At 40.5% G+C, this 15,133-nt stretch overlaps 1 protein-coding gene across 1 annotated transcript in view; it reads right to left on the bottom strand.

Moving 5' to 3' along the window:
• Positions 1 to 9,892: 9,892 nt before the first annotated feature.
• LOC143757284 (transmembrane protein 255B) overlaps positions 9,893 to 15,133 on the bottom strand; it is a 56,066-nt gene continuing 50,825 nt past the window's right edge. Inside the window, exons 8-9 of the mRNA XM_077248312.1 lie at positions 14,967 to 15,104; positions 9,893 to 11,283 (exon numbers count right to left, since the gene is read on the bottom strand). Coding sequence (XP_077104427.1) covers positions 11,125 to 11,283; positions 14,967 to 15,104 — 297 coding nt within the window. The 3' untranslated portion in view covers positions 9,893 to 11,124. The remainder of the gene's footprint in view (positions 11,284 to 14,966; positions 15,105 to 15,133) is intronic.

Below are 15,133 nucleotides of genomic sequence, written 5' to 3'. Positions count from 1 at the left end.
GAGCCTGTTCGGCGCGGGTTCCTTTGGCAGCGACCACTCGAGCCGGAGACGGTCAACAGCTTGTGTCAGCAGGCGCATAAGTTCCGCGTCAGCTCCAGCGCGGGTACGGGTGGATTCCTGGATTGACGAGGTGGCGGAGTGAAGCGACCATTCCTCGCTGTCTGATGCCGGGATAGAGCAGCAGTCTCTTGTGACGTGTCCCTCGGACTCATCCTCCGAAGCGACGGCAGTGAGGCTCGCAAGCGGCAGCTGCGCGTCAGTGAGGAGAGGTGGGGAAGGCGAGAGCGAGGCTCGAGGGAGGTTCTCCGGCGAGCGCGTCGCTGTGGCCACAGGTTCCGGCTGTCTCAGGGAACGGCGCTTCTTTCTGCGCGGTCCCACAGGGGGCGGAGTGACTGCTGTGGTGTTGAAGGCTTCGAGTCGAGCCCGCAGGGTCGACAGCGGAAGCTCCTCACAGAGCTTGCAGCCCCCGGACGCGAGGGCGAGCTCTGCGTGTTCCAGGCCCAGGCAGAGAGCGCAGATCAGGTGGCGGTCTCCGGCGCTGAGCGGGGCTTTACACGAGCCGCAGGAAGTGCGAGGCATCTTTAAAAAGACGGTCGCTGCTCTTTTAGAATAATATGCAAGGCAAAAGGATACGTCGCCGGATAGCGTAGCTCGCACAGATGGCTGAAGGTGGCGAAGACGGCCGGCTTCCTCAGCGCTGTCCTAGGCTGGCTGTTCGCTGTTCGACGGCGGCGGTGGCTTCTCTCAGATCCAGCGATGCGAAGAGCTCGCTGAAGAGTCGAAAAATCTGAGAATTCAGCCTACAGCCCCTATTTTTATACGCTAAGCCACGCCTACCTGGCGGGCTGTGACGCTATAAAGGCGCGGGCGCCCTTCATTGGGCGTGACGTCACGCCGGGCTCACTGGTAGGCTGCAGCAGTTGCCCGCAGGGCAGCCAATGAGCACGCGAGATGGCCTGCTCTAGGTCTGCTAGCTGCTGCACTGCGTTGACAAGGTATACAAAATGAAGGATAATTTTTTGCCTTCAGTATCTCGAGAAGATGAATCTTTCCCGTAGCGCAATACGAGAGAACCTCTCGTAAGAGAACCAATAAGCACGAATGTAGAGAAATCGAATGTATCGTCCTGTGGAATCATTCATTCACAGACAGCATACCAAGATGTTCAACTAATAAAGATCTTCATCGCTGGCAAAAATATGATGCATTTGCAGATTTGCTTTCACTAACTATATCCACGGTCACTTCATCCAACGCTCTTGATGTTCTTAAATCTTCCTGTTACGAATCAGAGTCGATTGTGATTGAACGCGCTTCAGACGATTCAGTGCGTGAGGAACTGAACAGATCATTCAGACTGATTTGCGAACCGATTTAGACAGATCTGCCAACTTGTTTGATGAAGTCTTTGAACAGAATCGACTCAAAAGAGTGATTCATTTGTAAATTGAGCCCATACAAAGACACAGCGCTCTTGGAAAAAACTCATTTAACAACATGTAATTCCATTAAAATAAAGTAATGAGAGGAACGTCGCCCAACGTAACATGCAAAAGTATACACCTTGTGTCCCTGACAGGAAAATATCCTGCTGCGCGATCTGTGACAGTAGGCGCGGCGTCAATTATGTCAAATAGCCTATACTAAGCTACACATGGAATTGCGCGAAAATATAACGATATTCGAAAAAGCTATTTTATGATCCCAGCCCAACTTTGAGAATAGATTAACGGTGAAATTTTTTTATCGCACGATAAGAGTCTCACCTTAACGCAGCACGTTAATGCCGATAACGGCCCACCACTAATATATATATATAACAGTTCAGAATTTTAAAATGTTTTTTGTTGGATAATAGTGATTTATAAATTTATTTTGAGTTGGATATCACATGTTTTTTTGTCCATTTATTAATAGAGGATTTGTGGACACATTAAATAATTTAGATTTGTACAATGATAATTACTTTTTTAAATTCTGGAGTGAAAATGTAAAAGTTAACACATTATCGTAACATGCATCCCTCAGAATTGAGGTAATAGGCTGGTGTTTTATTATTTAATTGAATCATTAGCTATTTATTTTTATTTTTTTAATGGTTCGATCAACATTTCAAGCATCTTCAAAATATCAATCATATCATTGCAACCAGTTGGCCAGTCATTCAATCTGAATTCATAATATTGCTATTATGACATCCTTCAAATAAGAAAAGATAAAGTGTCCTCAGGTGCAGCTTCCATGATGGCAGTGTGAAGAAAGAGATTCTGACGCAATTGTTGCCGCGAGCCAATGCATTTTATACTGCCCGTGAGCCTGTCAGTATTTGCATACTTTGCAACAGTTGGTATAAAGTGTTATATAAAGTGTTCAGATGGATCTCTATAACTGGGATTCTGACCATTTTCATTTGTCTGTCATTATTCAATAATATTTATCTGAATGTATTATATTGTTTTGTCTATGTAAAAGTATTTACATAGACAAATAGATTCATGTTTTACATAAATTACACCATTTAAATAAACCATAAAAAATTACAGATTGTAGGATATCAGTTGTTAAATATATCCGAAGTTCGTCGGAGTTGTAGAAATTTGATGGCGTGTCTGACTAAAACACGGGACAAATACCAGTCATTTGCTCTTTTTTATTCTAAGTTCAGAATGCTTAAGTCTTGAGTAATTCACATGACATGATAGTCATAGATTCACATGGATCTGATTCACACGATGTAACTGGACAGGGGTTAACGGATGGACCGGATGAACAGGATGTACAAGATGGTCTTTAGTCACTACAAACAATACAATAAAGGAAATCAAACTCATGTAATTCATCAATAAACATATCAACAACATATTTATACTTAATCCAAATAATTCGAATAAACAAATTCAACCAATACAATTGGAAAAACTAACTTACTTAACGCATCCTAAGGAAAGGACTCAAAGGACATGGTTGGGTGTCTATTCAAACAACCACACCTCACCAATGCAAAAAAAAAAAAAGGAAGGAAATGAGGTCTACTTATAGACCTCGGCCAAGGGGTGTATGGGTAATGTAGTGTAGTTTGCTTGGAATTGTGGGATATGTAGTACAAATAAATATATGGAAAAAAAGGGAAAGAAATTAAAGAAAAAGGGCCAAATTCACAACAGCTGTCCCCAAATACAGTCATGTATTTGCTATTACTCATCTATTTCAGGTAATGGAATCAACTTAGCAACTGGACGTACATATATCTTTCCATTAATAACAATCTCTGCTACTCTGACCCGCCCATCCTGACTAGGTAAAAGAAGTACTACCCTGCCAATGGGCCAGGATGCTCTCGGAAGTTGAGAATCAATAACTAATACGACTGCAGAGTCATTTAGATTAGGTTGTTCTCGATTCCATTTTTGACGGAGCTGCTGACCTGGTAAATAATATTGGATAAAAGATGTCCAAAACTGGTCAACTAGGACCTGGCTGTAGCGCCAAGATCTGCGGCCAAGGAGCTTAGTATTGGCATAAATCACCTGAGGTAGAGAAGAATCTCGCCGCCCCATGAGGAGGAGATTTGGAGTGATAGGGTCGAGGTCGGAAATGTTTGAAGAGGCGTAACCAAGTGGCTTCGAATTTAACACTCCTTCAACTTGTGTCAAAACTGTCCGTAGGACTTCCTCTGATACTGTTTGACTACCAAGTACCACCTGCAAAGCTCTTTTAACGGAACGGACCTCTCTTTTACCTTACCCCCGAAAATGAGGAGCTTGTGGTGGATTAAACTTGAATTTAATCTGCTGATTTTCCAACTTGACTTGTAACTCAGTGGTAAGATTCTGGAAAGCTTCCTTTAACTCTCTTGCAGCTCCACGGAAATTACTTACTTGATCACAAAGAATCTCATACGGCCTACCTCTCCTGGATATGAATCGGCGTAGGGCCATTAGAAAACTGTCCACCTCTAAACTGCTTAACAAATCAAGATGCAGACATCGAGTGGTCTGACACTTAAACAGAATGCCCCATCTCTTCTCCGTTCTACGGCCAATATTGACATGGAAGGGACCAAAACAGTCCATTCCAGTGGACCAGAAGTGAGGTTTGAATAACCGGAGCTTGGAGAGTGGAAGATCTGACATTTGGGGGATAGATGGCTTTGCCCTCCACTTTCTACATTGCAAACAAGACCACTGATGTTTTTTTACGGCTTGTCTCCCTCTAATTATCCAGTAATTGCGCCGAAGTTCTGAGAAAACTCTCTCTGCACCAGGATAGAAAAGTTTCTCGTCACAGTCCTTGATAATTAAATGGGATAATGGATGTTTGGGGTGGAGGACGATTGGATGAACCATTCCAGGTTCCATATCCTCTACCTGTCTGAGCTTACCGCCCACTAAAATAAGTCCCGTTTCTCTGAACTCGGGAGAAAGTGTAAGGAGACAACTTTGAGGTTCAATGGGCTTTCCTTCCTTTAAACACTGGTACTCAGAGGGAAAACTTTGTTGCTGGGCTTGTCTCAAAAGGAGGTTTTGGACTGAAGAGGCGTCACAGGGGTCCTTCCTATGTTGTCGCAGTAACTCATTTGTTGCGAACTGTAACTCTGACCATGATTTGAAACAGGAAGGTTCTGGGAGTGCAATATCCAATTGTGTTAACCCACAAAAGAGTGGTTTGCGGAGCTCAGAATCAGGATTAGCAGGTCTAGATACTAGATTTTTGGGCCATTCATGTGGAAGAAATTTCAGAAACGTTGGACCTTGTCGCCATCTATGATCAGGTTTGGCTAGCTCTACAAGAGTTTTGCCTCTCGTAATATCATCTGCTGGATTCTGTGCAGAAGGAATATACCTCCAAGAGGGATCAGTCAGTTCCAGGATTTCAGTGACTCTATTAGCTACAAAAACTTTGTAGCGGCAGGAGAGGGAATCCAGCCAAGACAAGACATTTGTCGATTCGGACCATAGGACAATATTTGTCAAAGGATGAGTCAATTCATTCTGCAGGAGTTTACAAAGCTGTGCACCTGTTAGAGCAGAGCAAAGTTCAAGACGAGGGATGGATATTTCCCTTTTGGGGGCAATTTGAAATCTTGCCATGATGAAGGAAGTATGTACCCCACCCTTGTCAGTTTCCATTCGCAAATAGGCTACTGACCTATGTGCGCTCTCTGAGGCGTCGCAAAAAATATGCAACTCTCTGGATGTGATTTGGTTAGAAGGTAAAGTTAAATAACAACGAGGAAGCTGTATCAATGACAGGTCAGGGAGCTCTGTTTTCCAAGCCTTCCAGGCCTGCTGAATGGGATTTGGCAGAAGGGGATCATCCCAGCCCCAGGACTTCATCAAGCATTGTTGTATGATGACTTTAGCCCGCGTTGTAAAGCCCGCGGGTTATGTAACCCAAGGGGTCATACTGACTAGCGAGGACTTTATATATATTGCGCAGGGTTGTTGTTTTATACTCCACAGTTTGGGATCGATACCCTAGTGAATAAGAGGGACAGTGCCAACTCAGACCCAGAGCTCCTTCTTTAGGATCCAAACGGTCTTGATTGATCCACAGTTCAGCACTTTCACCTGGCTTCAGGAGGAAGATGTCTGACAACATCAGGCTGGTTACTTCCCCACTGTCTGATTTCAAATCCTCCACTCATCAGTAAAGAACGCATTCGGTCTAGGAAGCTCTTAGCATTTTGCACATTTGGGAAACTCTCTAAACAGTTGTCCACATAGAATGACTGAAGTACAGAACTCACTATATCTTCATATCCTTCTTGGTGATCATGGACATGCCTTTGTAGAGCATATGTTGCACAACATGGACTACATACTATGCCAAAGGGGAAAACTTGCCATTCGTAGATGTCAGATGGATTTGACTTTTTTCCTATTGCACCACAAGAAGCGTAGAAGAGAACGGTCTTCTGGAAGTAGCCTAACTTGATGGAACATAGATTTAATATCCCCACTAATTGCCACTGGGCACTGACGAAACTGGAGTTTGATGAAGCTCGTAACCTTATGGCGGAAGCAGCACGCAATAACGGCGTGGCATATCTTTGCGCACCATCCACATCAACTCTTTTAGACTTGGAGGCCAACAAGTCCATAGCTTCTTGGTCCTGCTTGGACCTATTAATGACTTTCTCATTTCTGAAAGGGAGGATGTCTACTTTCCATAATTTCTCCACATCATGGCGAAGTTCTTCTAGTGGATCAGCGATGGCAAAAAGACACTGTATCTCATCAGTGTTAGGAATCGGTATTGGGCCTTGAAGTACCCAGCCTAGCCTGGTCTGGATTGCGGCTGGGGATTTAGGAGGCCCGAAATACACCTGATCAATTGGATTTATCAGGTGTGGGTAGTCTGCACCAATAAGAATAAGTGGTTGGACTTTAGCGAAGGCTGGAAGGGGTAAGTCTCGAAGATGTCTAAAACGTCTCTGCAAGATCTCAACAGGATACGTCTGTTCTACCAGTCCCAATCTGGCAGCAGAAAAGGGATTGGAAATGGAATACTTCTTTTCTGGATTGGCCATGGAGGATATTTCAAAGTTTACAGAAAAGCCTTCAAGTGCCAGAGTATCTTGACGTACAGTACAAAAAAGGGAAAGAAATTAAAGAAAAAGGGCCAAATTCACAACACGGATGTAATAAATTCTGCAACTGGGATAAGTTTACCCCTAAATTAGCTATTTATTTATCTTAATAATATACTAATGACACATCATCATCATCATCATCCTCCTGTTCCAATTTTTGATGTATGTATAATTATGTGTAGACAAGAAATCATGTCAAGAAATAAATTATGTATTTGCATTGAGGTTTATTTGAAAATACTGGCCAGTATTATTGAGGAAAAGGATCTTGTTATATTTCTCTGTGGTGTGAGAGTTTCTGATAATTAATTACTATTTTTAGGGTTGTAAAAATAATATTTACTCCACCCATCATCCAGAGTGTTAGGAATGTATTCTCATTCCCAAGCCAAATGTCCCAACGTCAGGCTATGACAGTCATGTTTGCCCTGGCATGATCCTCACCCTCTCACTCAGTTTCTCTCTCATTCTCTCCCTCATGTTCTCCTCAGTGATCTTTAATCTAGACTCCTATTTTGTGTCAAGGCCTGTTCTCTCCATTCCACAGTGAAAGCTGTAAAAGACTGCCGACAATGAAGATGACGCTGTGCAGCTCAGAACAGTGTTTGAAGAGAAACTTACCCAATCAGAGGCAAAAACGTCTCATATATCCACATAAACATCATCCAAATGACAGGGAACACACATGCAGTTCCTATTAACCTAATCGCAGCGCTGAAACACATGCTGCAGACAAAGCGAGCCCGGTGATTTCGGTATATTAATTGGATTTGGCTGGTATGTCAGCACACATTTCAAACACGTTCTGCCAAGATGTGTTACTGTAGTTCATTAAATTCATGTTTCCATCCAGGAGTGTCTCTGTTACTTGTTTCCCGAATCAAGATCAATGAATCTGCTGTTGGCAGTGTCCCAGTTTTGGTGTATAAAGTTTCAGAGTTAACAAGGTATTGTGGTTTGGATCTGTTGCTGTTGTTTGGTATTTAATGTTACATTAGTTTCCATTTCTGTACCATTTCAAATTAACATTCTGTTTCACCCACTCGTTCAGACTTCCAACTCGTACAGAATGGACGCTTGGACAGGACCATTGGGTGTCAATTTTTAACTCACAGGGCATCTTTAGCATTATTTTTTGACGTGCAGGGTACTCCATTGCTTTCAGTAGAAATTATTTTTATAAACATTTATTCTTTCATAAATATTTTGGAGCACCTAAACCTAACCATTTCTCAACAATATAAAACACGTAACATGCAAATAAGAATTCAGCCACAGGTATAAAACTGACCAAAAAACAGTATAAACGTATTGCAAACAACTCGGACTGCATTCCAAGTCTTCTGAAGCCACACTATCTTTATGTGAAGAACAGACTCATGCTGTGTTACATTTACTTTGAAAGAAGGATGTCTGAGCTGGGAATGACGTCACACCCGAGTTGACCACATTCCACTACATATAGGTCGAAATTCTCAAATATACAAATCCAAGCAAATCCAACTTTTTTGTTCTTGCCCTATTGTAATTCAAAGCGGTAATTTGCAAGGATTATCCTTAAGTATCATGTCCACAAATATAGTTGGGATAGTACTATTTATTGAGGTTATTGAGAAACAGACAAACAGAAGTGCTAATAACACTATACTGTTTCACTACGGTTGATGCGCTGAGCAGCCATATTGGATTCCCATTCACAACTCCTACCTGAAGGGGCATTCCTACTGAGAACTAGGAATTTCCTACTTCCAAAGACAAATGGAACACACAATGAATCTCTGAAAATGATCCCGCTCTGTGAACGAATACACAATGCAGACATATCTCATTCAAAAGATATACCCGAACTTTAGCATTACCCAGTTGGTCATGAGACACATAGCCAATGCCATTTCATGATCAAATCTGAGGTGTTATTACCATAATTAACATAATTTCGAGATTCTGGTTTTATATTATAGAATATACAAATGGGTTATACCCCAATAAAAAATTTCAGCATGACCTTAAAATTCCCATGCTCATCATGTCTGTGTAGTGTGTATCGAGAAGGTTTCAAAATGTTTTTCATTGAAAACAATGGTGACCTGCATTTCGTAAATTTATGCTAAAGCTGCACCCTGTGACACCAAGAAGTCCTGACCAAGCGGCCATGTGTGATGTGAGTGGGAAAGAGATCATAAAAGCTCTTAAAAGTATAGTTTATACAACTCTTTTGAAGCTATATCATGGCATCATAGGCTAATTGGAAAAAATGTTCTTATACCAACATTTTTGCAAAACTCCAAAAACATACCTATACATACAATCCCTGCAGTTTCCAGCTGAAATGACTATGGCAGTAAAACACCAACAACTTTTATTGCTTTTTTGATTATTATTACAGGGGCATATCATAAAACTGTAGATGGTGTAGGCTGTTAGATACTTTACATGCAATCTGCCAGCAATCACATTATTTTCTACACGACACAAGCTGATTGGCCACTGCTGATTCTGCGGCCAATGAGATTGCTTGATCAACATTTAAAATAGTCTGTTTAAGTGGAAATAATGGGTGCTATTCATGGCTAGAGGAAACAGAAAAGGGACTGGGGTGTTCCCTTTTTCCTAAAAAGGTAGGGAAACTCTATCCGACTGTCCGTGGGCAGTGCTAGAGGACAAATGCAGAAGTACAAACTATAGGTTGAAGAAAAGCCATGGAGCAGTCAAAAGACGTCATCTGGTGGACTTTAACTGAAAATTAAACCGGGAGGTCTGAGTGTAGGTATAACATGTGGTAAGAGTACACATCATTTACATATACTACCAACATTGTAACAAAGCTGGTTGAAATTAGACAAACATGACCTTTAAGGTTTGGAGAGATACGTAAATGACAGAATTTTATTTTGTGCCAACTATTCCTGTCATATTGCTCCTGCAAAGCTATCACTTTTGATTCATTAATTTAGGATGAGCCTAAAATTATTTGTATAGGCTAATTAAAACTCCTTTATCGAGTAAATGTAAATAGTCCTGTATTTTCTTGCAACGCAAAGTATGCAAAAAATAACAGGATAATGTGTGCTTATTTAGAACATGTATGTCTTTCATCAGAAATAAACCATAAAGCATACGCTATAACATAAATATATTTCAACTTCAGCCGTAAAAAAAGAGCGAAAAAATGACGCAAACCATCCTGTCCGTTTCTGTTATCTTTTCACATAGGGCATATTTGAAGACTTTACATGATCACGGCAGGAGTTGAAATATTGCAATTACTGAGATTTTAGAAGAACAGGACAGCATTCCGAAGTTTCACAGATCTTTTTATTCCTGATATAAAACAAATGTAATCAGCCTCTTAGTGTGAGAGTCACCCTCGTTTACTCTCTCCACTGCATCACCAATGCAAAGAGGAAAAATCACATTGAACAAGAAGATTCATATAACAGAAAACCTGATGACTTTTTTTTTAGTTCTGTTTTTTAGTCTCTGAACTCTCAAAATGTAATATATTCTTAAATGCAGTTATTTTGAGTCACTTCATTATTATTTGATTAGAATTCTTTGATTAGACATCCAGGCATTGAGGCAAAAATATTTACTAATAAACCATGGAGTTTCAGTGTGGATATAGTACAGTAGTTTTAAATCATTGTATAGTGCAGTAGAAAAATCATGTAAGCATAAGCAAACTTTGGATTTTTTATTTTACTGCCAAGTAGGGTACATAACCTTTTGTATAAAATATGAACTTCTTCTTAAACATGGGGGAAATGCCCTGACTTAAGCACAAAATTAAAGTATCATATTTTTAAGTATAAAAGACATAAAGCATTACATAGAAACATCAATTCACTTTTATCAAAAGAAACATTTACACATCATATACAAACATCTAAATTAGAATTTTGAAGGTCTGGTTCTATCCCTCAAGTTCTCAAGCGGATGAAATAAATGACTGATTTTGAAGTTTGGGAGAATAAAAAAGATTAATGAGCTAATTAAAGTTAGTCAGTGGTGAAGTTAGTTCAAACTGAGTCATAGTCTACAACTGATTGTAATTAGTCCTTTGTGTACATTTTTTTTAAATTAGCCCTGTTATAATGTGATATATTTACTGTATATTCTGCAGCCATAGTCAGAAATAGACTTTAAATCTGCATCTTAATATAACTTTAAAGACTTTAAATATGAAACGGAATTAGCAATGCATTTCTTCAGTAAATATCTATATTGTGGAAAACATATAGCTGAATGTCCTTCAAGGTTTGATCATGAAATGTAGATAAATACAATTAGTTAATATTATTTTTCTCATCTGCACAGGCTTGCAGCAGAAGAAAAAATGGTTACAGAGGTAAAGAAAGTAAAAAGAATTTTGAATGAAAACAACCAGTTTTACTTGAGAATAACATTCATGATGAATCTTGCACAATAAGACCAGGGACATTTATTCAGATAGCAAACAGTCCATTTTGATTTCATGTTGTGTTTAAGGGGAGTGCAGTGTAAATGTCTTAGGTCTGGATCCAGATGTTCTAAGCTGAGAAGCTGGAGGTCTTGTAGGGTAGCGGGTTGTAGAGGGGAGCGAAGGGAGGAGGGTTGGGCTGTACATGGGATGTTTCTGATGATCCTCCTGAAGATACACTAGATCCTGCTGCTGCGGGGACTGCTGGAGAAACATAAAGTGATGCCCTCTGGAAGAAATATGGAGATAATACATTACTTCAAGGTGAAACTAATCATCTTTTCAGATTTTATATTTCAGTGTACAGCTCCAAAAGATTCGATGAAGCGAAATGTGCAGAGAACAGTTTGTATCAGCTATGAATTTCAGTGAGTCCAGAAAAGAAACATTGGGTTAAATGGTTCATTATCTTATTTAAATTTCAGTATCAGTACGAGTATGAGTTCCAGATTCTGGAATTGTCTTGGATTTCAGGGCAAAATGAGATGTTGTCTGAGTGGGCTGCTTATTCACGTTTAAAAGGAAAGTTACCAATAGGTTCCCAATGTGACCAGTTCTTAAACCAACCATTTCTTCTTAGTTTGAAGAAGAATTTAATCATTAAAAAGTACTTTTTTCCATTATAAATAACCTTTTGTGCAGTGGAGATATTTCAATGCTAAAGGGATCCTATTAGGGTATTTAGTATGTAATGTTGCTGACAAAGCACAAAGTCACTCCAAAGAGAGTTATTTTCTATATCTGTGTCACTGTTTCTGAACTCCCTGAAACACCGCCATTGTAGTCTTAAGTTTTCTTCCGGGAACAAAAACATCACAGTATTCCTCATTTAAATAATTCTGGCCCAGGGCATACACACATTAGTAGTGTGTTGAAACTCAAGGTTATGGTAAAATTTCCATAACAAGTTCGAAGCGGTTGTCCAATCACAACCAACCTGAACAACTAACAAAGCTGACCAATCAAGCCACTTTGCACTTTTCTGAAAGAGGTGCTTCATAGAGACCGGAACTTAACAGAGTGTTACTGACAGGCTTGGAAGAGAGGTGCTGCATACATGTAAAATATGTGAAAAATAACGTGGTTTTTGAACATTCAAGCATGAAAACCTATTCTAGTAGACACCAAATACAAAATCAAGACTTTGTAAAAGGGCATAATATTGCCTCTTTAAAGGTGCTTCATTTGAACCATAGATGCCAATAAAGAACCTTTATTTATAAGAGTGTCGTAACAATCTTGTCGTAATGGCACAAACATGGATCCCACGGTCCAATCGCTGTTTGTTTATCTATGCTGATTTCCTCAGTGACCATTTTCTGTTTTAACTTAGTAAGCCTTATTATACTATTTTCTTAGCTTATTTGTTGTGTTCATGATGAACATACCTAATATCTTATGCTTAGCAATGTGTGTTTAAGTTGGCCAGAGGAACTTTTTGCGGTGATGCTTCCAAGAGAAACTCCAGATCACTCAACAGGGGTGAGGGTGCTGGGAGATCCATGATCTGGGATTGGTTGGACTTCTGGCTGGCGTTCTCGGCAGGGCAGGGGTGTGATCAGGACAAGCCCAAGGATCAGTGTACTTAGGCACAGTTTTATAAGGGAATGCTGTGGGATTTTGGACTGGGATCATTCTGTGCAGGGGCGTCGGACTGGGGGGGTAAAGGGTACCGAGTACCCAGGGCCCGAGGCGGGGGGGGGGGCCCTTAGAAGTCAGTTTTCTATACATGCATATAAATGCACTAACATTTGTATAGCATTAATTTACAAATAAAAAAGTTCCTGTGGAAAACTAAACTTGAAGTCAGGCACTGGTTTGGTACAAAAAAAAGTCTTTTTCATGCTGTGCAGGGCCCCACCACCCCTCTCGAATCAATGTAAATGGTACGACCCGCAGGTCAGGTGCTTCTGCTGCGGACCCGCGGTGAATCAGTTGATTAGACAGGAGCTGGAGTGAGCCGTGTTAGGAACTACAGGGGATGTCTTTCCTTAAGAAAGGAAAATCAGGGGCTCAAAAACGAAAAGAAAATAAGATTAAAGAGAGAAAGGCAAATGAGGGCAAGCAGTTGCTCTCTCAGTTTTTTGAAAAGAAAGGTGAGCTGCAAATGCATCATCGAGCATTGACATTGTTGTTTTAACATAAATATCTACTCCAGGTAGAATAGCATACATTTATGTTCGTACTCTATTTGAATAATATACCAATACTTTATAGTATCACACCCCTACATAGCGAGCAAACAATGTTTCTGGGTAAATAACAGGGAGTGAGAAGCAGACGGAGGCGGAGCTGGGAGCTCAACACACTGCCACTCCAGGCAGCGGCGCAGCTTGTCTCCTCTTCTGCTGCAGTTGTCCCAGTTGCATATTTCCCTCCGTTGTCAAAATCTAACACCCGCGAAAACACAGATCGTTAGCGCCTATTTTACCGCATTGTTATGCAAATTAGCTCGCCCACGCTCTTACATTAAAGTACAGGATTGTTCTCAGTTTAATGCACATCTTAATGATTGAAAATGACTTATTTTAAAACGTAACTGACTGAATGTCTAGTTTGGCGGTTAGTGTACCCTGTGATTCTATAGTCTGCATTTATTTTAAACAGACAAATAATCATCAATTAACTTGTACTTAGCCTACACTTTAAAAAAAGGTATTGTTTGAATACCTTGTTGAATCCATATATTTCAGTTTCAGACCCTGCTGCAGCAGCAGGCCCCTCATCATGGCCAGGTGAAAGCAGTGACAGTGAGGTGAATGTGACAGTGAGACAAGGTGAGCTTTTAGCGGAATTGCCTGTTTTAACACTTAGTAATTATTAATTAAGTGTTATAAGAGGAAATAAGCAAAATGGGTACATTGTTATTGTACACATTGAAACTTTAAACTGTAATTATTTCCTCTTGTAGCAGAGGCAGAAATAGAAGATGAGGTTGATATTCATATAAGTGATGAGAGGGAAAGTGAAGAATGTGATGAAGGTAGTCAGGAGCAGGAGGACAGAGCTGAAGAGGAAAGAGAAGAGAATGAGAGACTTAGGGATACTGGTGAGGGATTGTCAGAGGACCCAGGATTATGGCCAACAACTCTTACTGATAAGCAGAGGAAAACTATTGTTCAAATGCTAGCCAGTGAAGGTGGAGCAAAACCTGGTATTGGAAATATCACACCTAAAGATATGGAGGGCAAACCATTCCCAACTTACCTACAGTATGCAAAGTCCGCTAATGGCCGTGAGAAAATCAGAAGAGATTGGCTTATATATATTGAAAGTGCAAAAGCTCTATACTGCATCCCATGGCTGCTCTTCTCTCATGAGCAGAAAGCACCATCAAAAAGTGCACTAAATAGCAAAGATGGGCTTAAAACAGCAAACAACAGATGGAAAAAAAATGTATGAAAAGTTTCCAAAACATGAGACACATGCCCCCCATAATAGCATAATAGCAGTGCTATTTGAAATGGAAAAGTTTTTCTCATTTGGTATGGTAATTGTTCAGAACTGCTTTACAGTATATTTGATTTAGTCCAGGTTTGGACCTGCTAGACCTTTTGTCATCTCAGTAAGTAGTACTTTTGACAATAAAACAAAAAAATATTAATCAGAGTGTGGCTTATTTTGTTTACATTTTAAGTGTTTTTATGATAAAAATGCAATACCCCAACCCACTGGTATCACTATGATATTTGGTATGGGGGCCCAGCAAGATGGTTTGTACCCAGGGCCCAAAATTTGGTGCTACGGCCCTGATTCTGTGAGTATGCATCGGGGATTTGATAGGGAGTCTCACACTAATTTTACGGTGCACAAAAAGTCTGCAGATTGAACTCTGCAACTTGATCATACCACAAAAGACCATGAGTGGAATCTGTGTGTGTGTGTGTGTGTGAGTGAGCGTGATGAACTGACCGGGTAGAGCTGGTGTCCTGTGTGTGTGTTAGGGTCCATTAGCAGGGGTGCAGTGGGAGATGAACAGTTGGCCCCATCAAAGGACAATAGAGATGAACCTCTCCACTGGGACACATCAAGACCGACCACCCCACTCCTCTGGCGAGAAGAAAAAAAGTGTAAGTATC

The sequence above is a fragment of the Siphateles boraxobius genome, unplaced genomic scaffold (genome assembly GCF_051911475.1).
Source record: "Siphateles boraxobius isolate OS27281-9 unplaced genomic scaffold, OSU_SipBor_1 30, whole genome shotgun sequence".
NCBI lineage: Eukaryota > Metazoa > Chordata > Actinopteri > Cypriniformes > Leuciscidae > Siphateles > Siphateles boraxobius.
This window is presented reverse-complemented; position numbering and strand designations above follow the sequence as displayed.